At 41.4% G+C, this 16,591-nt stretch overlaps 1 protein-coding gene across 5 annotated transcripts in view; it reads left to right on the plus strand.

Moving 5' to 3' along the window:
• kif1ab (kinesin family member 1Ab) overlaps positions 1–16,591 on the plus strand; it is a 42,272-nt gene that overhangs the window by 10,490 nt on the left and 15,191 nt on the right. For 3 of the 5 annotated variants that reach the window (XM_028472242.1, XM_028472246.1, XM_028472243.1), the window contains 20 exons: positions 919–1,118; positions 2,258–2,337; positions 4,553–4,628; positions 4,704–4,783; positions 4,863–4,969; positions 5,064–5,147; positions 8,979–9,159; positions 9,299–9,371; positions 9,925–10,015; positions 10,116–10,264; positions 11,153–11,331; positions 11,415–11,552; positions 11,649–11,767; positions 11,858–11,943; positions 13,115–13,250; positions 13,538–13,709; positions 15,476–15,566; positions 15,651–15,769; positions 15,858–15,913; positions 16,469–16,577. In XM_028472242.1, coding sequence (XP_028328043.1) covers positions 919–1,118; positions 2,258–2,337; positions 4,553–4,628; positions 4,704–4,783; positions 4,863–4,969; positions 5,064–5,147; positions 8,979–9,159; positions 9,299–9,371; positions 9,925–10,015; positions 10,116–10,264; positions 11,153–11,331; positions 11,415–11,552; positions 11,649–11,767; positions 11,858–11,943; positions 13,115–13,250; positions 13,538–13,709; positions 15,476–15,566; positions 15,651–15,769; positions 15,858–15,913; positions 16,469–16,577 — 2,326 coding nt within the window. The remainder of the gene's footprint in view (positions 1–918; positions 1,119–2,257; positions 2,338–4,552; positions 4,629–4,703; positions 4,784–4,862; positions 4,970–5,063; positions 5,148–8,978; positions 9,160–9,298; positions 9,372–9,924; positions 10,016–10,115; positions 10,265–11,152; positions 11,332–11,414; positions 11,553–11,648; positions 11,768–11,857; positions 11,944–13,114; positions 13,251–13,537; positions 13,710–15,475; positions 15,567–15,650; positions 15,770–15,857; positions 15,914–16,468; positions 16,578–16,591) is intronic. The other 2 variants (XM_028472244.1, XM_028472245.1) reach the window with 1 other exon arrangement.

The raw sequence follows: 16,591 nt of genomic DNA on the forward strand, positions 1-16,591 counted from the left end.
CAGCCCACTACAAACTAATGCTAGATTATGACCAGTCCCATGGCTGCACACGGTTGTCTACAAATTCACTTTTCTCAAACTTATATCAAGGCAGAGCCAGCAAAAAAAAGGCAGAGAAGACCTTTGTCCGAAGGACGGAGCAACTCCATGCAGTGACAGCTCAGCAGCAACACACAGCAATTCACACACACCGTCATCGCGGCAACAAGCACACTCACAACCCAGCGCTCCATCAGGCAGCACACAGGGGGGGGGGGGGGTGCGGAGTGTTTACAACGGTGACATAACCAAAAGGGACCTTTAGGGGGAGCGCTAAGCGCAAGTTACTTAGTTCTGCTTTAATGCTAATTTGCAACCATGGAACAAAAAAGGATGTACTGGGGGGCGCTATTTTCTCTGTATCCCTGCTTTTTGCGTGTAGTGAATGTTCTGACTAAAGGAGCTAAAAGCCAGCAAATCTAGTTGTAGTTTAAAGGCGTTTGTTCAAGCTTAAAACACACGCACACACACACACACACACACACACACACACACACACACACACACACACACACACACGCACACACACACACACACACACACACATAGGCTTTGCTTGTTGAATGCATTTACTGTAATGTGTAAAAAAGCTTTTAAAGTTAAAAGAATGTTTGGCTTTGATTCTGTCTGTAATTATTTCCATTGCTGTTTTTATAATGCCTTTGAAGACTTTTGTTAAACTATAGATTTCTGCCTCCTTGACAAATATTTTAAGCTTTCTTTTTCTTTGTACTCTTCTCTTTTGTTCCTCTCTTTTTCTCCTTTTAATCCACGTGTTTCTCTCAATCCCTGATGTCTCACATAAAATTCCCGGCATCTGCCCCTACCTTCTCCTTCCTTTATTCCTCAATGTCCACGTGACGCCTCTCTCTCTGACAGACCTGTGCGATAACAAGAACTTTGTGAATAATCACCAGGCTGTCAATCAAAGGGGTGATCTCTCCACAGTGACCAACGCCATGACAGGGATGAGCCCCTCCCCCTCGCTTTCAGTCCTGTCCAGTCGTGCTGGTTCTATCAGCAACCTGCACGATCGCATTTTCAGCCCAGCCAGTGAGGAGGCAATTGAAAGGATCAAGGTGGGAAGAATGAAGTGTCAATATCAATGTGAAAGGGTGTGCAAATGTCAGTAAGGGTGAGGTGTGTGGAGGATGCAAACGCAGAGAAAGAGGCAGCAGCCAAGAGTAATGATCTCCTAACAAAAATATTTAAACTCCAAAACCTTATAAACACAGTTTATATGGTTTTGGAGTTTAAATGTTAAACTACCAAATAATGGCAGACAAATAGTAACTCAAAATCAAACAAAGCACAGTTCTCACAGCAAAGTACAAATCGAAGAAAATCCAAAAACAAAAGTATTCCCTGACAGAACAAGAAGACATAGTCATCAACATCCCCCTCCAAAAAAAAAAAAAAAAAAAAACAAGGGCAATAACTGGAAACATTTATGACACGCTTCTCTTTTTCGAACTCCATCAAGATATTGATACCCTGAAGCCACACACCAAATTTGGTTATTCTATTTTAAACAGTTTCTGAGAAAAAATGTTCTTTAACTCGAACGGACAAACGCATGGACGGACGGACGCACAGATTGGACGGAGCCCAAACCTATATTCCCCTTCCACTTTGTGGCCAGGGATAATAATTAAAAGAATGACTAACTGCCTGAGACAAACACACAGCTGAAAAATAACACGACGGCAGCTACTGACATTACAGACAAAGACGATGCACCAACAAACACTTGTGTTAATGCAGACAAGTGGAGACAAGAAGGAGGAGTGTACACACTCACTTACACACAAACTAACCAGACAGGGCTGCATTGGACAAGAAGAGACTATAGAAGCGACTATGCCCACACACATGCATGGAAACTGTGGGAAAACTAAAACAGATAAACAACAACAAAAGACTTTATAATAGAATAAAAAATGATCAGTAAAAAAAATCCAGAAAGGATAAAGAGCCCCACTGGGACTCTAACCTTGAAACACCAAATGATGAGACTTGACTTAAAGTGCCACAGAATAACTGAAAATAATAATAATAATAATAATAATAATAATAATAATAATAATAATAATAACTGAAAATTAACTTAAATAGTAAAAACAAAACACAGCACTTTGCACTTTACATAAACAATGATGAGATGTTTTCAGTAACCTAAAATGATTTTGAGTATTACTTTTTTCTAACTTCATAACAGGAAACAGAGAAAATTATCGCTGAGCTCAATGAGACTTGGGAAGAAAAGCTGCGTCGGACTGAAGCTATCCGTATGGAGAGGTTTGTACTAAATAATAATAATTTATCATTTGTTCTTGTTGTGCTGATGATTGGAGGCTGCTTTGTCAATAAAATGTGGTGGTTTTGTCCTCATAGTGAGTCAAATCAGCTGACTCTAAAAAACCAAAGGAAAAAAGTTAACACTGAATTTAGTTCAATTTGAATTCCCTATCACAACAAGCCCAATTTTTATTGAATGTATCACCTTCATTGTCCCCTGAGCAATCGCTGGAGATATAAAGATATATATTACCTTTCTGCAGCTTTGGTCAAAATGTTATGAACACATTTAACCCATCTTTGGGATCCTTTAAGGCTCTGTAGGAGGTTCTACTTCTTGTATAAAGTCATTTAAAACAAAGTTTTAATCTCCACTTCTACACAAAAACAGTTACATTTCCAAGTCTTCAGACGTGCTGTTATACTTCTCAATTATCTATCCTTGTGGCTAAACAATTGACTTGATCTAGCTACTTTGGGACCTGCACCTGCGTAGATTGCGCTTGTGCTGTCCCGGATTCTTTTGGTGGGTCTTGGCCTCGTGTTCATGGTTGTTCACAGTACAGACCAGTCTGGGTCCCTTCCTCTGCTTGTGGTTGGCAGAGTCATGCTCGTCGACCGCATTGGAGCCTTGGACCCTTAGTCTGGACTCACAATAATGTGTGGCGTTTTTATAATACCTGTTTTTCGCAAACCTTCTTAAAGGTGATCAGACTCATGAGACACATCTTGAATAAATGATGCGACTCACCAAAAGTGAGTTACCCATCCATCCATTCCTCCATTTTCTTCCGCTTTATCCGGGGCCGGGTCACGGAAGCAGCAGTCTCAGCAGAGACACCCAGACCTCCCGATCCACGCACATCTCCTCCAGCTGTTCTGGGGGAACCCCGAGGCGACACCAGGCCAGCTCAGAGACATAGTCCCTCCAGCGTGTCCTGGGCCTTTCACGAGACCTCTTCCCAAAAGGACATGCCTGAAACACCTCCCTAGGGAGGCGACCAGGAGGCATCCGAAACAGATGCCCGAGCCACCTCAGCTGGCTCCTTTTGACACGAAGGAGCAACGACTCTACTCCGAGCTTCTCCTGAGTGACTGAGCTTCTCACCCTATCTCGAAGGGTGCGCCCAGCCACCCTGCGAAGGAAACTCATTTCGGCCGCCTGTATCTGCGATCTTGTCCTTTCGGTCATTACCCAAATCTCATGACCATAGGTGAGGGTAGGAACGTAGATCGATCGGTAAATTGAGAGCTTTGCCCCCCGACTCAGCTCCTTCTTCACCACACCGGTCTAATACAGCGACCGCATCACTGCTGACACCGCACCCATTCGTCTATCGATCTAACGCTCCATTCGACCCTCACTCGTGAACAAGACCCTGAGATACTTGAACTCCTCCACTTGAGGCAAGGACTCTCCACCGACCCAGAGGGGGGAAACCACCTTTTTCTGGTAGAGAACCATGGCCTCAGATTTGGAGGTGCTGATCCTCATCCCGGCCGCTTCACACTTGGCTGCAAACCGCCCCACTGCATGTTGAAGGTCTTGATTTGAGGAAGCCAACAGAACAACATAATCTGCATACAGCAGAGATGAGATCCTGAGGTTCCCAAATTGGACTCCCTCCAGTTCCTGGCTGCACCTAGAAATTCTGTCCATAAAAATAATGAACAGAACCGGTGACAAAGGGCAGCCCTGGCATAGGCCAACATGCACTGGAAGCTCCTGCTGCGGTCATGTGAACTTTATTTGTCTCCTAGTAAGAGAAATTACTCCACAGAAAGGGCACTACATCATATAATACATACCATAAAGAGCAACACATACTATATACATCAAATGCACTTATGCATATGATATAAATGATATATAAAAACAACACATTGTGTATCAACATCAATTTTAAAACCTAGTGTCACCATGGGACAGCACTGCCCCCTTTGGGCACAAGTTTGGAATTGTTTATTGTACTCTGCATTGGAGGATGGGTGATGGTCACAAAAAGTCAAACCTGCTAAAAGAATATGTATTAATACTAATAAAAGAATGACTACCTTTTTGGTGTCAATCTATGAGTAAAAATTAAGACATTGATATTATTATTATTATTATTATTATTATTATTATTATTATTATTATTATTATTATTATTGATAAACAAGTTACTACTTGTAAAATCCAGTTTGATGACCTGACTTTTTTGTCTTTATGCAGAGAGGCTCTCCTGGCTGAAATGGGCGTGGCCATGAGAGAGGATGGGGGCACTGTGGGTGTCTTTTCTCCCAAAAAGGTGAATGTTTTTACCAATCATATAAGATATGCATCCAACGCCAACTTATAATACAATGCTTGTTTATCACTGTAGACCCCACACCTGGTGAACCTCAATGAGGACCCGCTGATGTCAGAGTGCTTGCTCTATTACATTAAGGATGGCATCACCAAGTAATGATGTGGAATTGCTCTTTAAAATGTGAATTTTCTCTGTTTTGGCCATGAATTGTAACAAAATATGTGCTTTTAGAGTTGGCCGTGAAAATGCAAAAACTCGTCAAGACATTGTTCTCAGTGGGCACTTTATCAGTGATGAGCACTGCACCTTCAGCAGCACCACCAGCTCACAGGGAGAAGGTAAACATTGTATCTGAATCTGTAGCTCCATTTGTAACATTGTTTTTGTCACTTTGTCGCCTGCTCGTGATGGATGACAATATTCTGTGTGCAGGTTGCGTTGTTCTCGAGCCATGTGAAGGGGCAGAGACGTATGTTAATGGAAAGAGGGTGATGACTCCTATCATCCTGCGGTCTGGTAAGTTAAATTTATTAAACCAAGCAACTTCAAATGTTCCCAATAAAACTATTAAACTTGAAAGAATAAAAAGGAAAGTGCAAGACGTCTGATACCTGTTCCTGCTTTTCAATCATGCCATAAATAGGATTTCTAAGTGTACTTTAATCAGCTGCTGATCAAGATAATAATTAAACACATGAATAGAATTTCAATGTACAAATAATTAACTAATCAAAAAACCATCTTGATATATACTAAATCTTCATCATCCTCTTGGGGTGGTATGTTTGTCTTCCTCAAGCTTGATTCCCCTGGCCTGGGAGTTTGAGGGTTCTGCAGAATCTAAGCTGTTCCTTGCACTGCACACATCTGGACTGATGCTTCAGATATTTTACCTGCAGGAATTTGTTGGATTCAATCTCCCAGTTTTGCGGTCACTGTGCCAAGTGGCCGATACCACAAGTATGCCTATACCTGGGGACCACGTGGGCTTTGAGCATCCACATCTGCTCAAGTTGTTCTCCGAGCCCTTGGTACTTTTCCACTTTCTTGTGTTCCTGCTTCCTGATGTTGCAGTCAGTCAGCTGGTTTTTCCACATCTATGACCACTACCCTCTGCTGGTGTTTGTCAACCACCTCTGTGTCTGCTTCGTTAGCTCTCAGCTGTTTGTCAGTCTGACAGTCATGTTCACTATCCCAGCCTATGTGCCTCTTCATATAGGCAAATCCCAACTGCATCTTAGACCCCACCACTATGTGCTGGATCTTCTCAGGGCCTCTTTGCACAGCCAGCACAGCCAGGTCTGATTTGCTGTGGTAGACCCTGGCCTTTTGGCTCTTTTGCTCAGTGCTTGTTCTTCTGCTGCCATTATTAGTCGCTCTATGCTGCCTGTTTGTCCAGCCTTCTTCTGGTAAGTCTTCTTGATATCTGCCACTTCTTCTATCTGACGGTAGTATGCTCCATGTAAATGGACTTGATTTTATATAGCGCTTTATCACCACACTGAAGCAGTCTCAAAGCACTTTACATATCAGCTCATTCACCCAATCACTCTCACATTCACACACCAGTGGGACAGGACTGCCATGCAAGGCGCTAGTCGACCACTGGGAGCAACTTAGGGTTCAGTGTCTTGCCCAAGGACACTTCAACACATAGTCAGGTACTGGGCTCGAACCCCCAACCTCTCGATCAGAAGACGACCCACTACCACCTGAGCCACGGTCGCCCTGTAGGGGTTTGTCCCTCTGAGTAGCTTGCGCCTCCACACGTTGTCCTCGTTTGGTGATTGTCTGAGACATTTACTTAGCAACTAATCCTTTGGAGCATCTGCTTGATGTACTCCTAGAGTTTGGATGTTTCATCCTGGATAGTGGCTCTAATACTCACGAGTCCTCGGCCTCCCTCTTTCTGCTTACACTGGATTTCCACTGGAGGAATAACTACTCCATAACATCTACGCTGCAGTGTAATCTACTCTGTGATGCGTAACTGTTGCAGTGAGTTGTCAATACAAAGAGAACCACAAAGCCATACAAACAGTCCATTGTGAGGAGCAGAAGAAAATCAACTCGGTCCTGCCTTGTAGATCTTCTGCTTTTGTGGAGATTATTGTGATTCAACCATGGATAAGTGCAATATTTATATGTGGAAAAAACTATTTATTCTAGTGCATTCTGAGCATACAGCTTGATGTTATCCATGTAATTGTAACTGACTCATTGTTACACAATTTATAAATTGGTATCCATAGCCAGACTTGTTGATGATCTGACTGAGGGGGTTGAGGCCAGAACTGCAGTGAGTTTCCTTGGTATATGCCACACTTGACGTTGACCTGGGCAATGGGCTTTGTGTTGACCTCTATGACGGTCTTTTTTTTTTAATGAAGTGTCCTGTTGATCTTGTACAGTTCCAGACAATCCAGCATCAATGTGTGAGACATCAGTTTACATTTGCTTGAAGATTTCCTAATGGTAACTTAATAACTGAGCTTCGGTACAGGAATGCCAGGATTCCACTGTTCTCATGATCACCCTTCTCAGGTCAACAGCTATTTTATTGAGGTTGTTTGTATTTTAAGCTTGGTCCCCAATCACTCAGGGTAAAGATTGATTATGACGTCTCAATTGCTGTGTAACATTGTTCAGTTTCACTGATCTGTCGTTGTGATAGCAGCTCAGTGCCTATGGATGTTGGAACAGTGACAGTCTGCTACTAGATGTTTCTTCATTCCATCTATTTGTGGGTTTTGGTATCACATTCTCTGCATATATTACCTATTTCTGGGATTGCTGATATAGTAGCATTCCATCAGTTCTGTGTTTTATGTCTTTGCCCATTTATGCTTTGTTCCAACTCCATCACGTTGTCCTCAACACCTGACGCGGACCTTGTTATCCTGGGTGAAGTGTGTCATTAGTGGTATTGCTCATATTTGAGGTAGATGGGTAACATTAGGGATCTTGCCTAAGGACCCTTACTGGACGATGGGTTGCCTCAGCCCTTATTCGAACCATGTGACAGTGTGACACCATGTACAAATGCATGCCTCTGCCAAGTGCCAAAAATCATTTTTGCAAGATGTATGCAGTTATCTAGATCAGTGATTTTGAGCATGGTACGATGATAATTTACACTTTAAAGGCTTGTACAGGAAGTCTATCGGGTGGGGGCCCGGTCTCTCCCCAGTAAGACGGTTTGCCCACTGTGCAAACTAAGATCTGTGGGGCATCTGGGGGCACCTCTTTACGCAGCTACTGTGAATGCATAGCCATGTCTGGGACTTCAGAATAGCTTACGCTGTGACATAGCTTCGAGCTGTGTCACTCTTGTAAGCCCACACTCACCCCCTCTGTTCCCTTCTGTCTTCATAGAGTCTGAGCAGTGGGATGTTACCCCTCTAATAATTTCACCACTTCTAGGCCACTACACTAGCACAGCTGTTTTCACGATTAACAGCATTACGCTATGCCAGTGGTATTACCAAAATGGCTATGCTCTTAGCCTTCTTTTTGTTATCTTCCAAAATTCTTTTCCCTTGTATTCCCTCCCTCAGTTGAGTGCGACACTGTCTTCCCTTTTTATATTTTTTTTCCTCCAAATAAATTTGGGTTTACCCTTCCCTCTGGATGGCTGGTGACAGTCACAATTAAGCAAAAATAATGTGGTTATTATTACTTAATTTCTTTTAGAAAAAAGGAAACAAATATAGATGTCGCAAAAAAAAAAAAAAAAAGCACTTCTTATAGTGTTAACCTTCAATGACATATGTAGACATGGGGAAAAAGAAAAGAGAAAAGCTAGTTAAAAAATTACATAATAATTTTGGACATGTTGCCAAAGATTGGGATTTTTTGATTTTTGAAACTGATTCACAGTCCGTATATTGATCCCGCAGGCAAGAGAAGTGTACACCTTACAGTTCATTTAACGTAAAGTAAAGACGATCAAAGATACAATCAAAAATTAACAAACTGACGGCAAAAGAAGACTAACGACATGGTAAAGGAAGACATCACTGAGACAAAGTGAATGTAAAATGTAAAGAGTGGGACTAGGATTGATAAACAGCGCTACTTAATACCAAAAAACTGTACATACTGTATGTATTCAGTAGAAAAAAGTGGGCTTGGGGTTTATTTGCTCTTTAAGTGCTAACAAGAGGAAGACCCTGAACTAGTTAGATGATTAAGGTTATACCATTGATTTACACAGGATGAAAAACCATTTAGAACCCAGTACATTCTGTACTTTTTTCCTAACTGTTTGATATATTTTATTGCAGAAAGACAGATTTTATCATTCATTGTAATAAGTTAGGCTTTTTCTTGGTTTTGATTTTAAAGGGAATCGCATCATCATGGGCAAGAGCCATGTGTTTCGCTTCAACGATCCGGAGCAAGCACGTCTTGAGCGTGAGAGGACGCCATGCGCTGAAACACCAGTGGAGCCTGTGGACTGGGCCTTCGCCCAGAGGGAGCTGCTGGAGAAACAAGGCATTGACATGAAACAGGAGATGGAGCAAAGGTGGGGTGAAAGCATAAGATGGTCATGATCATCAATATAAATTATGCTGACACTCATGGTTACTTTAAAAAATATTTTGCTATTTTGGTGTTGTTTTAATGTACATTGGTATTAAATGAAGTTCCTTCAAATCTTTCAGGCTTCAGGAGCTTGAAGATCAATACCGTAAAGAAAGAGAAGAGGCCAGTAACCTCCTGGAACAGCAGAGGCTGGTGAGTGCACTCTGGTGCTGTCAATTCAATTCAATTCAACTTTATTTATGTAGTGACAGTCATTTTTGATGAAAATACTCAACACAACATGAGCAAGCATTAATGACGATGGAGAAAACACACTCACTTTACACAGGAAGAAACCTCCAGCTGAACCAGACTCATAGGACTGGTTGGGGTTAGTGGACCAAAACAGGACAACAGAACGGGATAGAGAAAAAGATCATCAGAGTATCACAGAATGGTTGAACTGCAAACCAAATATTGTCAGCTCCAATGCCAGGATACCTGCAAATGCTAGCTAAGAGACAGGAGAAAGCACAGACTGCAGAGAGGCATGGGCTATAAGCATGGTCTTATATCCTCAACCCTATCTCAGACCCACCCAAGTGGGAGGAGAGGAAGCCAGAAGGGGGAGGAATGAAATAACTGAGCTGGTCCCAATTATAATTTTTACATATCTAAATCTTCATTATCTAAATTTGACTTTGTTCTACCTTGATTTTATTATTTTTAATATTGAAATATCATCATGCTACTGTTCTTCACATAGGATTATGAGAGCAAACTGGAGGCCCTTCAAAAACAAGTAGACTCTCGGTACCTTGAGTCACCTGAAGAAGAGGAAGAACCAGAAGAAGAAGGTGATAGTCTCACTTTTGCCAGTATACATTTGTGACATATTCCTCGCCAGTTGATGTTTAACAGAAATGCTATTCTTGCATCACCCGGTTTTCTCTGCAGTGCAATGGACAACGCATGAAACAGAACTGGCTCTTTGGGCTTTTCGAAAGTGGCGGTTCTATCAGTTTACTTCGCTCAGAGATCTGCTGTGGGGCAATGCCATCTTCCTCAAAGAGGCCAATGCTATTAGCGTGGAGCTAAAGAAGAAGGTTGGGAAACTTTTGAGAGCTATACTTAAAATACGTGGTTTCAACCATTGTGTTTTGTCACAGCAGTGTGTCTTGAGACATTTTCAGATATACCGTATAAAGTTTTACTCAGGGGCTCCAAATAGGTTTTTTGCTCTTATTTTTTTGTAGTCAGAGTCCAACTGTCATCCATGGCAGTAGGTAGCACAATGAGGCTGCAATGTGGTGTACATCTATGTTGAAGCTCACAAACGCTCTCAAATGTAAATTCTTGAAATATTGTAGCAAAATCTTCAACATTTTTTCTAGTCACTTTGCACAACATACAATACAATCAAAATGTTTCTCGGTATTATAAAATCATCATGATGCAAGATAAACTTGCATTGAAATAATCAAATAGACCAAAACAGGTAGAATGTCATCTTCCTCTAAGGGAACATAGTTTATGATCTGCCTTTTCCCCCCTCTCCTTTCCTCCTGTTTTTCCTTTTTTCATTTAAACATGATGGTGCCACAGATGGCTGTCTCGGTGTGTTGGTGCGCATGTTCTTCGCACCAACTGCCAAGTTAAATTCTTTGTGCTGTTTTAAATCAGAAAGAATAAAATCTTTTCTGATTCTGATTCACTTTGTAAAATTAAGGATACGATGCATGACTATGATTGCTGAGAAAAAAGACATTGTTGTGGGAGAAATTGCATTCCTTTCTTTTTGGCAATGAATGGAAATCATGAAATAGCAGTAATACCATTAAACTATTTATATTTTAATGTATACTTTGCTTGATATATATAAAACAAGACAGTGGAGACTTTTTACAGACAGTAAGATGTGTTTACTGTACAAAATTATTTTATGAACCAGCCGGAACTCTGTCTAACACTCTAATCCTGTGGTGTCTCTGCAGGTCCAGTTCCAGTTTGTCCTGTTGACCGACACTCTCTACTCTCCGCTCCCTCCTGACCTTTTACCTCCCAGTGTGGCCAAGGAGAGGGAGAGTCGACCCTTCCCTCAGACCATAGTTGCCGTTGAGGTTCAAGATCAGAAGAATGGAGCCACACATTACTGGACTCTTGAGAAACTCAGGTACTTACAGGTTTGAGTTGAATGCAGGTGGGGAACATATGACCATGTAACAATTGTTTTTCTATTTGTGACCCCCCCTTTAGGCAGCGGTTGGACCTGATGAGAGAGATGTATGACCGAGCAGCAGAGTTGCCCAGCAGTGCTGTGGAGGACTGCGATCACGCCTTGACAGGCGGAGATCCATTCTATGATCGCTTCCCCTGGTTCCGTTTGGTTGGCAGGTCGGTAACCTTCATCAATTCATGCGACACAGAGAAAACATGCATGTTGTTTCCACAACATGTTTCTCATCACTTACCCTTTCTTTATTCACTCAGAGCTTTTGTGTACCTAAGTAACCTGTTGTACCCGGTGCCACTGGTGCACCGCGTGGCAATTGTCAGTGAGAAAGGGGAGGTAAAGGGCTTCCTTCGAGTGGCTGTACAGGCCATCTCAGGTACAAATACCAGTCAGCTGGGTGGCATATTCTGTCACTTACCTGCTGTGTTAAGTGTAACCTCATGCTTTCTGTTTTTTTCTGTTTTAGCTGACGAAGAGGCCCCAGATTACGGCTCTGGTGTGAGGCAGTCCGGCACTGCTAAGATCTCCTTTGAAGATACACAGTTTGAGAAGGTACTTGAGATTTCCTTATTAGAAAAATAAAATGTGCACAGTAACTTCATTAAAATGTCACCACAATGTGTTTTTGGGAGTTATCTTCTAATCCAGTGGTTCTTAACCTTCTTGGAAGTACTGTACCCTGCAAGCATCATCAGTGCATTTACTGAACCCTTTATGACTGAAAAAATAAATTAAAAATGATTTCTTTGAAACAAAAGTATTTTTTTCAGACACACACCAAAGCCTTGGCCGATTTTACGCTTTGTTCAAAATTATTTTAAGTCTTATAAATTAATATTTAAAGTGTAACTACACCCCAAGCCCACTTTTTTATGCTGATTTCATATGTATTTGGGTATTAAGTAGTGCTGTTTATTAATCATAGTCCCACTCTTCACATTTTAGTTGTAAAATGTCAGTTACTGGCCCCTTTGGGTTGAACGCCAGCTATTACACTTTATCTTTGGTATTGGCTGAGATGGATTATTTGGATTTTGGTGCGTCACCAACTTTCACTGTTGGCCCCGCCCCTCCTATAAAAGCTGAGAGGAGGGAGGAGGATTTCCTCAATCACAGCCCTCAGTGAGCATTGATTGACAGCCTTAATGAGGGACTCCTCTATTCAGCGGTGATGTTTTTCACTCTGTACTTTTATAAAGAGCAGATTCTGCACTAATCAGAGGGTTCATCAAGCTGTGTGTATGTACAGATACATCATGTGTATATTCCCGTCTGTCTCTGTGTGCGCGTGCAGACGTGCATGTACGTCTTATCGTTGTGTGCGTGAGGTGGTGGAGAGCAGGGCTATAAGGCTGTGTGTGAGCTTCATGTCGTGTGTGTCTGTGGTTGAGTGACACATCTCAGCTGTGAACTCGGTATGTGTGTGTGCAGACACATTCTCTGTCTCTGACCGGCAGCCTGAGTGGGCGTGTCTTACTGCTCCAGGAGTAACGCCCTTAATCAAGGCATTTTTTTAAAATATCCCCCTTAGTGGCAGATCAGCAGAAAGCAGGGGTTTAATTATTATTTAAAATCAACATTCAACATTTTATTATTGTAATTTATCTTTTAAAACTATGTATTTTGTGCAACACATTTTTACTATTTTTACTGCCAAACTCCTGAGACTGACTCAACTAACTAATCATGTATGTAGTACAATAATTTGTGTTCTTGGATTTAGTTTCAGACTGATTCAGCTCCTGGTGGTCTGTCACACTCCAACACCTCTCAAGAAGAACTGCGTATTGTAGAGGGGGAGGGACAAACCTCTGAGACAGGAATATCTGCAGATGAAGTCAACAACAACACCTGTGAAGGTAAGCAGCCACATTTAAGTAGTTGCTTGACTTGATAATCTGTAGGCCATGCTAGTGTTTTTTCACTGGGGAGGGAAGATAAATGAAAAATGATGCATGTGTTGTAGACTGTCAATCTTGAAATCATCCAGGTCCTTTTTTGCCGTACCTGCTTGTTCTATCATTTAGATCAATAAAAAAAAAAAAAACTGAGTTGATATAACCACACATCTACTTCAAGTGTATTTTCTTTTTTAAAAGGTAGTGTCTAATATTAGTCTTTGCCTCTCTCGATCTGACTTATGTAGCCTCACAGGAGGTTCCCTGCAGCCCAGTGAAGTCTTTGGATCTGGATCTGGATCTGTCTCCAGAAAAAGCTCTGTCCCACCTGAAGATCGGCAGCACCTTTACCTTCAGAGTCACCGTCCTACAGGCTTCCAGCATTTCTGCAGAGTATGCTGACATCTTCTGCCAGTTCAAGTAAGTAAATTATCATTTTTTTGCATAATGAAAATGTAAGTTACCAACTTATATTTTAAAAAGTTTTACATGAATTCTGACCTCTCACTGGCATTAATTGTGGTTCTTTTTAATCATTTAATTGTATTATTTTCTTGTGTCTATATCCATGCTTTAATGAAAGGAATGCAATGCACAATGTATAGAAGCAATACATAGTGTCTGTGATTGTGATCATAGGCAGTAGGATCGAAGGAGTGACAGACGTAATGTGGACAGTGAATAAATCTGTCATTTTCAGGGATAAATTGAGCTAGAAGGCCAGGCCATTGCCTGGAATTATAAAAGTGATTCTGATAATTCAAACTAAGGGAATGGCTACAGGTAGAGCTGCTAATTGTTGAAGGTATGGGGGATGGATGCATGGATGGATGAATGGATTGGTGATATTGTGATTCTTAAAAACGTTAACTCATTATTTACTACATATTACTTATTTCCAAAGCACAGAAGGTTCTAGAGAATGAAATACAAAGCATGAGCAACATAGTTTCCAAAGGTTAATATGAGCAATTCTTGTTTTAAAAACAAAGAAATGGATGAAATTTCCAAAGTTATCATGCAGTAAGGGCCCTATTCGCCAATCTGTACTGAAGCCCTTTTTTTACGTGCCTGCCAGTACGCACCTCCCTTCTGTACGTATTCTCCAGTCCAGGCTCCTGACACGCCCACCGTCAACCAAAAGTGCGTAATCTGTCAATGAAGGCGGTCTGAAGCCAGAGAGGCGGACTGAGCCTCATGTCTTTTTTTGGGGCTGTCTAGAAATCACAGAACATGAAGTTTTCCCAACGCCTGTAAATGTCATTGAAATACGTGAAAATGATAAAGCGCACTCTTAATTTGAAATGCCTTTATTGATAAACAATGTAACAGGTTGATTTGATCAGATTATTGATCAGATTACTGCAGGGTGAAGATTGGCTGAACCACAGTTAATTCCTCTGTTTTTTCTCCCTCATATTAATGCCAGATTAACGTTTGCTTGTGTGAAAAGACTGATTTTATAAATTTCTTACATTCCTGCAATTAGAAATGATCAGCGTGCATTAGTCGTCATCATCATCATCATCATCTGTCATCATCATTTCACATATTGTTTACTCTTGTAGTGGATCAAACTGTGGCTTTTAGTTGAACACAGTGTTAAAATAGTTGAGCATCAGTCTGAGGTCTGTCACAGTTTCTTTTACCAAGCTGCAGCCGAGGTGCGCACCACAGCACACCCTGCGACAATGCTCCCATTGTCCTTCCAGGAAAAGGAGTGGACAGCATGGGTAAAATATAATGAAATGTAACACATTTTGTCCCGCTTTGAACTGGTAAATATGAACATATTAGGAACTCTGATGGTCAAACTATTGGCGTGCTTGTGTTACTCCCCCCTTCACCACCCCAGTGACAGTGTGACAGTGTCAGTATGAATAGATTCTTTCTGAGTCTCTTTTGCAATATTATGTGTCCGTATGGCCTGAATTGTAACTAAGTCTAAAGTTCTACTGGCACTGCATTTATTCTAGATTCAGAAGCGCATAAGAGGAAAATAACTTAAGTCTCCTGGAGATTGCGCGTAAAGCCAGAGTGCTTAACTGGGATCAAGGCACGCAGTGACTGACTCAAGTACAAGGGGAGAATAGTGCACAGCCAAAAACAGTTCCACCGAGCAGCTTTTCTGACTTACGCGCAGGCCCTAAATGTGCAATTTACATGTGACATCTCATTTATTCTAGCTTCATCCATCGTCACGACGAAGCCTTTTCCACTGAGCCACTGAAAAACACAGGCAGAGGCCCTCCACTGGGTTTTTATCATGTACAAAATGTAAGTGCTTCAGTGCCTATTTTAAAAATCGTTACTGGTGCATATTAAGAAAAGCTAATTTTCTTTTCTATTACCTTTATTAAGATCACAGTGGAAGTAACCATGTCCTTCCTGGAGTACATCAAGACTCAGCCCATTGTGTTTGAGGTGTTTGGCCATTACCAGAAACAGCCTTTCCCTCCCCTCTGCAAAGACCTAATCAGGTCAGGAAGGAACTTGAAACTTGCCTGTCCTCTTGTTTGTGAATACTTAAATTATTCTCTTAACCTTTCCACTCATGCTGTCTTTCAGCCCACTAAGGCCAATCAGAAGGCAGTTCCCTTTGGTGATGCCTTTATCCAAACCAGGTTGGTGATTACTTTTTATGACAGCATATGGTCATGGTAAATTCTAACAACAGCAAAAACTGTGGTGAGGCTGTTTGAATGTTTGCCTGTAAAAAGAAACAAATTATGAGCTACACTTTACTGTCACATACAGTATAAACAGGTACATAAATGACATTTGTTTTTTGTTTTTAACCCATATCTGAGGAGCAGTGGGCACCCACAGTTGAACTCCTGTGGAGCAGTTAGGATTAGGGGTTTTGCTCAAGAGCCTACAGTAATGGCCCAAGGCAAATTCAAACCAACAACCCAACAGTTATGTGTCTGCTTCTTTAACCATTTACCCTTATCCAGAGCTGTCTAGAGTTTTTAACAAAGGTGGAAGTTTAAATTGTCACAATATTTATTTATATTATACCATAATTTTACTGGACCAATCCCCTTGAGATCAGATTCAGATGAACAGTATTTAGGTCCTAAACTAATCTACCACCTTAAGCAAAGTGACTTCTGAAGTTTTTAAACAAAAATAATGCAAACGTGACAGATATTTAGTTATTTTGATTGTTGTTTTAGTACCGGCTACAAAGCTCAGCACTCTGACTCGCTCCACTGCTGGTCCCTGCCACGCCAAGTACGACCTCATGGTTTTCTTTGAGATTTGTGAGCTGGAGGCCAACGGAGAGTGAGTCCTTTTCT

This window comes from Gouania willdenowi, chromosome 17 (assembly GCF_900634775.1).
Source record: "Gouania willdenowi chromosome 17, fGouWil2.1, whole genome shotgun sequence".
Taxonomy (NCBI): Eukaryota; Metazoa; Chordata; class Actinopteri; order Blenniiformes; family Gobiesocidae; genus Gouania; species Gouania willdenowi.